This window comes from Cygnus olor, chromosome 20, assembly GCF_009769625.2.
Source record: "Cygnus olor isolate bCygOlo1 chromosome 20, bCygOlo1.pri.v2, whole genome shotgun sequence".
NCBI classification, from domain to species: domain Eukaryota; kingdom Metazoa; phylum Chordata; class Aves; order Anseriformes; family Anatidae; genus Cygnus; species Cygnus olor.
In genome coordinates, this window is record NC_049188.1 from 10,520,154 (window position 1) to 10,528,891 (window position 8,738).

General features: G+C 55.9%; 1 protein-coding gene across 1 annotated transcript; it reads left to right on the top strand.

The window, feature by feature from the left end:
• The first annotated feature begins 5,767 nt into the window (after nucleotides 1–5,767).
• Nucleotides 5,768–8,477, top strand: MRPS23 (mitochondrial ribosomal protein S23). Its single transcript, XM_040532534.1, has 5 exons — nucleotides 5,768–5,922; nucleotides 6,006–6,173; nucleotides 6,709–6,786; nucleotides 6,912–7,035; nucleotides 8,161–8,477. The coding sequence occupies exons 1-5, from the start codon at nucleotides 5,879–5,881 to the stop codon at nucleotides 8,314–8,316; spliced, it is 570 nt and encodes a 189-aa protein (XP_040388468.1). The 5' UTR covers nucleotides 5,768–5,878; the 3' UTR covers nucleotides 8,317–8,477.
• Nucleotides 8,478–8,738: the final 261 nt, after the last annotated feature.

The window sequence follows — 8,738 nt, forward strand, 5'->3', positions numbered from 1 at the left end:
AAAACACACGAGAAAGAGAACCTAAAAATCGTTGTCTACTATTGCTAGGAGTAATGAGCAGAGATTCAGATCAGGTAATAGTTGAATATCGAATAATATAAATTGTTTATAAAAGGAAAGGCCTTCTTTTCCAAGGCATTTCACTTTGAATTAAACCTTTGCCTTTGGCATTGCTCAAACTGCCTTGAAGCCCGGACCTGAAGTGGCCGCAGCGAGGCCGGCTCGCTCCAGCCGCGCTCCCCGTGCCGGCGCGGCACGCGGCACCACCGCGGGCAGCACCAGGGGCTGGGTTTCTCATCGGTTTAACCCTCACGGCCGAGCCAGGCCACGTCCCGTCGGGTGGCGTGCTGGTGGTGCTCCCCAGGCGCCAGGCAGGGCCCTCGGCGGGCCTGGGGACGCCCCTGCTGTAGGTAAGGTGCAGATTTGGGCTGGAAGCCCGAGCCGGGCGTTTGCAGCTGGGGCTGGCGGAGACGTTCTCGGCACGGAGTGTTTGCACAAGGGCTTGCAGGAGCTGCCGTGGGGCTGGGGCTCGGGGTGGCAGCAGGAGAGCTCCCTTCCCTGGGGGCTCGTTTTACCAGGGGAGGGCAGGGGCGGCCGGGAGGCAGCGCTCGAATCGTTGCAGCATTCAGAGATGCTGTCAGGCTAAAAATAATTACGTAAACAAATTCCTTCCCTGTGTAAGTAATGAGTGACGAGCATTAAGTCAGAAATTGCTCCCGCCAGCACATTTTCTTCTCCTTTATCGGCATAATCTGTTTACTGCTTAATTCAGGAGGTGGCTGTAGACGTGCCTGTTTCACTTTCTGGCTCCTGTGAACCAGCACAAATGTTTCAAGATTTGAGCTGTGAAGGCGGCAGACGCGGCAGCCCCAGCCATCAGACACACACGCAACTGTTGTCCCTGCCTCTCCGCGGGGTTTGGTAACAAAAGCCCACATTGCAGGCTCTGGCTCCCGACAGGCTCCTTTTCAAATCCTCCCCGGAGCCCGCATGCCTTTGAAGCGGACGCCAAGATTTTTTTTTTCCCTGCAAGCAGCGCAGCCGCTGCACCTGCTGAGCGCCGCTGCCCTCGCCGCCACAGCGCCGCGCCTCGCTGCCCCGAGGCCGTCCTCGCCGGGGGAAATGGCACTGGGGGGCATGGTGCTGGGGCCACGGTGCTGGGGGACATGGTGCTGGGGGGCACGGCGTGCCGTCGGCACAACCCGTGCGCTCCCGGCCGCACCAGGGCTCTGCCCCAGCCTGGGCGCTGTGGTCACAGGCAGGCCGCTTGCACCAGGAGCCCGGCGAGGTCCGAGTCCCTCGAATCGGAGCAGCAGAAGATCCACCCCCGGGACTGATCCTGGCTTTGGTGTCTGCTTCTTTTCTGTGTAAGGAAGGGGAGAGGAGCGTCCCTCGAGTCTTGGCACTGGCTGTAGGAGACGGGGGCTCAGCAGTCCCAGGCGATGCCGGCCTTGCCTCGAAGGTGACTTTGTGGCAGCAGCAGTGGGACGTGGGGAGGTGCTGGAGAGGCACGGTGCTGCCCTGCGCCGTGCAGGATAGGACCGGTGTCTGGCAGGGTGTGCGTCCCCCTGTGTGCAGGGGCAAAGTGTGAAGCTGGGGCTTCTTGCTGGGAACAGGAGGCCCTTCAGGAGCGGAGCGGGGCTTTTATCCCTAGCCTGGGACTGGCAGAAAGCAAGGAGGGGGCGACTTCCCCGTCGTCTGCTGGCTCTGAGGTTAGCAGGAGGCTGCTGCCGCTCCCTCCCAGCCCAAAGCAGCTCTGCATATTTTGGAAGAAAACCAAGCTTGGAATTGGAACAGCTTGTAAATGTTCCAGCGCCTCTGAGCTACTGAGTGCTTAACTTTCAGCTAAGTCTCCGTGAGTGCAGGACGCACCGACAGGCGGTGGAGCAGAAGCTCGGGCTCCTGCGGGTAGGAAGCTGCTTGTCCCCGCGGCACCGTCACCCGACGGCTGCTCTGGTGGCAGCGTGAGGGTTGGGGGGGGAACAGCAGCGAGGTGCTCGTGGCCAGGTGGGTGCTTCAAGCCCATGGCCGAGCACTGGTCAGGCCCTAGGAGGGTTTGTCGTGCTCCTTGTCCTTTTACAAGAGCCACTTAAGGCTTTGGTCTGCGCTCTCATGCCCTGGGCGAGCCACTTCCAGGCCACGTCGCAGGTCAGGCCTGCTGGAAATAGGGGCGGTGGTGGGGACAGGGTCACTGCGCAGCCTCCGTCCGCTGCACGCGGTGGGTGCAAGCTCAGCGCTTCGCGGGGGCTTGGGGCTGTGTTCATTAACACAGTCTAACAACTTGCCCTTAAATATCCTAGTCTAGGCAAAGCCTCTCTGAATGATGTCACTCTGCAGCCATTTTGAAATATCTTGGAGGCACAAAGCATCATTTCAAAGGAGGATGGAGAGTGATTATTTTTATCTCCTTTAAAAAAAAATAAGTCAGGTCTAATGAGTAGGAAGGCCACTAAAACCGGCTTGGAAGCCAAAATGCATTTCTTACATAAAAACGTACAATTCTCAGTGACGTTTGTATCACTTCTCTACAAAATGTTCTAAAAGGAACAAAACAACAAAACCAATCTGTGGTGTGTGCGTGTTGCTATTTTAGAATTTATTTCCATAAGTGATTTTTTTTCTTAAAGATGTTTAATAGTAATTCATATAATAAAGTCCTGTTGTACTCTTAACACCGATGTATTTCGCTTTGTGCTGCTGTTAGTTTTGGGAAGGAAAGAGATCAGGGTGGGGAGGGAAATGTCTCCCTTCGATGCCGCTCTGGCCATGCCCCTTGTGGCTGCAGATGCCCCAAAGCCACCCCGTCTCCTCGCCTCCCTGCCGGTGACAGTGTGCAGGTTGCATCCTGTGGTTTCTCAAGCAAGCAAGCGCCCAGGGGAGGCCCTTACACCGGTGAGCTCCTTCCTGCATCCAGGGCCAGATCCTGCTCCCACCCCGCAGGACGTTTGGGGCAGGAGCAGGTCCCGTTGCGTCTCTCAGGTTGTCTCCGCCTGTTGTGGAAGAGCATGAGACGAGGACCAGGAGCTCATGGCCGGGGGAGCCCAGGCCTGGGGCTCAGAGGCCGTAAGGATGGGCTTTTCACCAGGGAAATCCCCGAGGGCAGCAGGGAGCAGCAATGCTCCTCGGGGGCTGTGACCCCAGGGCTGTGTGTAAGCTCACAGCGTGCCTGTTGCCAGCTCCGTGTGCGGGGACCGGGACCTGCCTTTCAAGAAAAAGCGGAAAAGGAAAAATGCTGTGGCTTACCCACTTAATTCCGAAATAACAAGCCTCTCGGGGATGGGGCGTGTGCATTTTCTTCAAACTGTTTCATTATCCATCGCACAGCAACTCCTCCGCGTCTGTCAGGCAGGCAGTCTGGCTCCTTCGCCTTGTCTCCTAGCGGGATGGAAAGACGTTATTATAATGAATTATTTCTGAAATATGTGTTATCAATCTCCAGCCCTGCATTTTTCGGCGCTGTGCCGAGCTGGCGGGATCGGCAGGTGTGGAAGCCTGGAGCACTTGGGCTGTGGGATTGCTCTGAGCTGGCGGCATGAAGAGGGATCACCCCCGGGGCTGGTCCCAGCATCGCTCTCACCAATGTGCTGGGGAGACCCCAATGCTGGGGGGGCTGAGAACCACAGGGTCCGGCCTGGGAACACCGCTCCGTGCCCCCACCTCCTGGCAGCTCGGTCCGCAGCCCAGCTCCAGCTGCCAGGGAGCAGCGTTTGGTTGCTGGCAGGATTGGAGCTGCCCAGCCTCACGTGTGGCTTGGAAACTTTCCCTGTGAAAGAAGATGCTGGAAAAAGTCAAGGCATTCTTGCCTTAAATGTCAAAAGCATCAAAATGCTGGAGAAACCCTGGATGTGGCCTACCCGCCGCAGCCAAGAAGGCCGTCGTAACCCGAGGGGGGAGCCAGGGCTCTTTCAAAGAGCTGAAAAGACCAGGGCCTGCCCAGTCCTTTGAGCAGCTCAGACGCAGCCCTGGAGCCGTCCCAGCAACTCCCTTTTGAATTCTTCCACTCTACAGGGGCAGGAGTTTTGTCTTTCAAAACTTTCTCCCAGCGGCGGAGAGAAGCCCGGGACTAAAAGCTGCGGTTGGCCCATGGTGAATGCTAGAGGTGTTTTACGCTGGCATCGGGCACCTGCTTCGGTGGAAATTTACTGCCCCCTTCCTTTATAACACTGCAAGATGGAAGGAGTGAATGAATGCTTTTTTTTTTTCCCCTTTTTTTTTTTTTTTCATCAGCTCATTCCCAGGCCGAGGGCTGCATCCTAGCGAACAGGCACCAGTCCTTGCCTTGTGCTTCTCAGAAGCTGGGTTCATGGAACCGCTGGCGGGGGGGAAGGCTGTTTGCGCAGAGCAAACAACCTTGGTGTAGCCGTTGGATTTCATTAATCAGGGTAAAAAAAAATACAGGCTGGGGCTCGGCGCTGGCAGCCAGGCACCGTCTGCTGCCACCTCCTGGGCCCAGCGAGCAGTGCCGGGGCTGCCGGGGCAGGATCAGACCCGGGTGCAATCCTGCCGGGTGCTGGCCCTGTCTGGGTGATGCTCAATGCCAAAAGGGGACCGAAGGGAGACCCCAGCTCCCTGTGTCCCACTGCGGGGGGAGGTTTGTGGCCCCCCACCGCTGGTCCCCAGGCTGCCATGGGCGCGTAGTGGTGCTCAGCTGGGGGACAGTGGACGGGGCGGGTGCAGAGTGCCATGGGGGCAGAGGACGAGGCCCAGCCAGCAGGACCCCAAACGATGCCGGGCCATATGGACGTCCTCCTTCCCGTATGGAGATAAATGGCGGGCCGTGTGTGCTAGGATGTGTCTGGGCAGCACAGGGCAGCAGTTTCTGATGTGCCCCCTCCTTGCAGGAGCACCCAGCGCAGCCACAGCAGCTCCCTGCTCCTTTGGGGCCAGCAGCTGTCCTGCCCCGTCACTCGCAGCCGCCGGCTGGGGCCGGGAGCAGGGCGGCCCAAATGGCTCCCTCAGAAACCGGAGACGGCAGCACCGCCACGTCCCGCACCCTGCAGGCGCTCAGCGAGCGTAACGGGGCGACAGCTGCTGCCATGGCTCCTGCTCAGCCCCGTCTTGGTCTGCCATCGCTCGCAGGCCCCGGGGAGGCACAGTGCCCCCGCTGCAGGGTGGGCACGGCCGCCCCGTGACGGTGGGAGCACGGCAGGGGAACCAAAACAGCCGCTGAGGGCCCGGGAGTGGGGTGTGCGTGGTTTTGGGGTGCGAGGTCACGTTTTACACAGCGCCCCTCAGCCTCCAGGCTGGGTCCGTGCCCTGGCCCCCGGAGCACCGAGGTCCCTGCTCGGCCCACGCAGGGGTGCGGTAGCGCTGCTCTGGGACCTGTTTTGGGGCTTTTAGTCCCAAAAGCAGGATAAATCTGGGACCCGTTTGGGGACTTTTAGCCCCCAAATCAGGATGAATCTGGGACCTGTTTTGGGGCTTTTAGCCCCAAAAGCAGGATAGATCTGGGACCTGTTTCAGGACTTTTAGCCCCAAAAGCAGGATGGATCCCAGCAGGTGCTGCCCAGGCGGGTGGAGAGGACCCTCAGGGCTCCGGAGGCCCGTGGGGGTCTGGGTCTCAGCCCCGTGCCCGTCGGGGGACACCAAGGGCGGCGGAAGGGCCCCGAGGGCCCCGGCCCCGCGTGTTCGTGACCGGGCCGGGGGCGGTGACGGGGCTCGGCCACGGTGGTGCTGCCCCTTTAAATGGCGGCGGGGGGGGGGTGGTGAATCGGGGTGGGCACCCGCTCGGCTATCGACTCGTTCTGCCTGCGCGCCCTGCAGCGGGCTGAGCGCGCCCTGCCAGCTGATTGGTTCGGCGGCGCGGAGGGCAGGCGCTTCCGCTTCCGGGCTGGCCGTTGCTAGGTGGCGGCGTTGCTAGGGGCGGCCTGGCGCCGCCATGGCGGGGAGCCGCGTGCAGAAGGTCGGCAGCGTCTTCAGCCGGTACGGCCGGGGGGGGATCGGCCGGGGCGGCCCCGAGCCCCCCCCCCCCCCGAGTCCCTCTGAGCCCCCGCCTGTCCCCGCAGGACCCGCGACCTGCTGCGCGTGGGGCTGCTCCGCAAGCCGCTGTGGTTCGAGGTGTACGCCGCCTGCCCGCCGCGCCGCGAGCCGCGCTACCGCCTGCCCCGGCCGCGCTACGGCCGCGCGAGGGACGGCGTCGCGGAGCTCTTCTACCCCGAGGACCGAGTGCGAGCGTGAGTCGGGGCACGGGGACGGCCCCTCGCTTCCCCCGGCCCGGCTCAGATCCCCGGGGGACCCTCCTGAGGCCCCCGGGGGCCCCGCGCCGCAGCGCCGTTACAGCCTCTCGTCCCTCAGGCGGAGCCCTTCCCGCTCGTGTGCGTCACGAGGAGCGGCTCGCGGTGTTAAGTCTCACGGCGTCAGGTCTTCTGCGTGCCGGTAATTACTAGGGGAGCTGCACGGGGCGCCAGGGGAAGGCTCAGCTGCGGCGGAAAAGGCCAGGATGGGCTCAGCCGAACCCTCTGTGCAGGACTCGCGGTGCTCCTCAGGTGCAGCTCTAGAGTAACAGTTAAATTCCGTAGCAGACATCTCTGCGTGACCTAATGCCCAGTGGAAAAAAGGAGAATCAGTTACGTGAATACGTCTCGTCGTAGACTAAATTGGCTGACTCTTGTAGACTAAATTTGGTGACCCCAATCTCGTTCATTTTCTTTCAAACCGTGTCTCTCTTTGATTGCTTGAAAACCTGAACTGTTTTATTTTTTCGAACAGGAAATTTTATAGAGTGTACGGAAGCGGTCCAAGACCTTTTGATTTATCACAACCAAACTACAAATCGACTTGCCAAAGGTAAATATTTTTTTGTCGATACATAATTAAACTAAAAAATGCTTCTGAAACTTGTCCGTGTCTCCTCTTAGGTCAGCAAACCAAAACTGTATTTGTGAGAGTAAAAATACAATCTTGAAATCTAGGTTTGTTGAGAAATACAATGAATTGAAAGAAGAAGGGAAAATTGAAGAGGAAAAATTGTTTGAAGAAACAGGAAAGGCGCTTTTAGCCAGTGGGATAATTTTGCAGAGAAGAGGAACAGATAAAGTAAGTATTAAATATTCAGAAAATGAATTGGCCTGTGGACTCAAAAAGCTTCATTTCCAGGTCCTTAAGACTGAGTTAGTCCGAATTAAACTCTCTATAAGGTACCAGAGAATAAAACAGAACCTCGTCTGGGTTGGAGATAGCTGGCACATTTTTTCTATCCTTTCTTAGTAATTAAGTATTCTAATGCAGTATCAGTCTCGTTCTTTAATTTTAATCCTGATTTGGAAATGTATACATAAATTTGCTTCAAAAAACAAAACCACTGTCAATAACAACAGCAGAAACAAGCCACAAACTTACTTCAGTTGTTTTTGTATTTGTAGTTTGGGGCTTGTTTGCTTATGTCTTTGGTAAGAAAATAACTACCCAGAAGAATTGTCCAAAGTGCCTTGCAGCTATTTTCATGGATGCAAAAGAGAGGAGACGGCTCCTGGGCACGTGGAGTCGAGTTCCTTGTTACTTCAGACAATTGTCATGTAACTCTCAATGTAAAATGGGGTAAAAAAGCAAACTGATGATGCTTCCGGAAGAGCGCATCAGGTAGAGTAGAACACTGCTGCTCTGTGGTGGTTAGCAATCTTTTTACTTGGTTCAAGTCTGAAAGATAAGCAGCTCTTTTGAGAATGCTGTCCTTTTAGTTTGAACACCCTCGAAAAGAAAGGAGAAAAACCGTTTATAAAAACGGCAGCTCTGTAAACTAAATTCGGTTGTTATTCTCTCCTGTAATGTGCTCTCCGTTCTCCTCATTGTCCAATTACCCGTGGGCTGAGCATCCGCAGTGCCTCCTCAATAAAAGAGGCTGACCAGGAGCAGAAAGTGGTTCTATTACAAGTGTAATGTCCGACGAGCTTGTGAAAAGATGAAACGGCCAGCTGGCTTTAATCTTTTACCTTGAGGTCAGCGATCTCATTTTCATTTCTTGCCCTGGTGATACCTCGAGGCTGTACGTACTTTGATAATAACCTAAGCATGAGTTAGAACTTAGCTGTCAGCTTTCTCGGACATACACACTGGCTGTTGCTTTCTGGTGCTCTCTTCAGTCGTGCTTTGAAAGAAACTTCTTGCAGCCATTTCTTTTGGTTGGTTGGGTTTTGTTTTGTGATTGTCTGCCTCTGACTGTAGGTAGCGCAACAGAGTCACCAGGATGCTGAAGCCAGGGATTTTGTGCTACATCAGCAACTTCAAAGCGTGTTGGAGGAGATGCAGGGAAAGAAGAAAGATGTGGAGGAGCAGCTGCCAGAACTGACAGAAGCACAGAAGGAAAACCCCGTGTCCTAACAGCTGCAGCATTGTCTCCGCACGTCCCGCAGCTGGGCGTAACGTGCAGGTGGCATTCACCTGCTCAGGAACCTGTGTGCACAGCCCGTGGTTATGAGATGGCCTTGTTTTTGAACGTTGTCTCAGCTTTTGAGGTGGAAAATTAAACGTTTTCTTTAAAATGAGAAATTGTCTTTTCAGGTGTCTCATTTGCACTAGTAAAGATGTTTCTTAACTTCTTGCAGCGATGGTACAGTTTGTGACGGTCCTGCTGCTGGAATGTCTGATGCTGTTTGTTTGATGCATTCTAACAGCTGTCTGAAGTGTCATCTTTTTATAGCTAATTCAGAAGAGATGCTATTTATATAAGTGTTCTAATATGTTCTCTCTGTTTCGTCACTTGCTTAAATTCCTGAGAGGATAAAATATAATAATACCAAATA

What these genes read in the sequence shown, in the direction of transcription:
- MRPS23 (XM_040532534.1), top strand. Translation starts at nt 5,879, where the DNA reads ATGGCGGGGAGCCGCGTGCAGAAGGTCGGCAGCGTCTTCAGCCG. An exon ending in TACAAATCGACTTGCCAAAG is followed by an intron (nt 6,787 to 6,911) that starts GTAAATATTTTT and finishes CTTGAAATCTAG; the next exon opens with GTTTGTTGAGAAATACAATG. An exon ending in AGAGAAGAGGAACAGATAAA is followed by an intron (nt 7,036 to 8,160) that starts GTAAGTATTAAA and finishes CTCTGACTGTAG; the next exon opens with GTAGCGCAACAGAGTCACCA.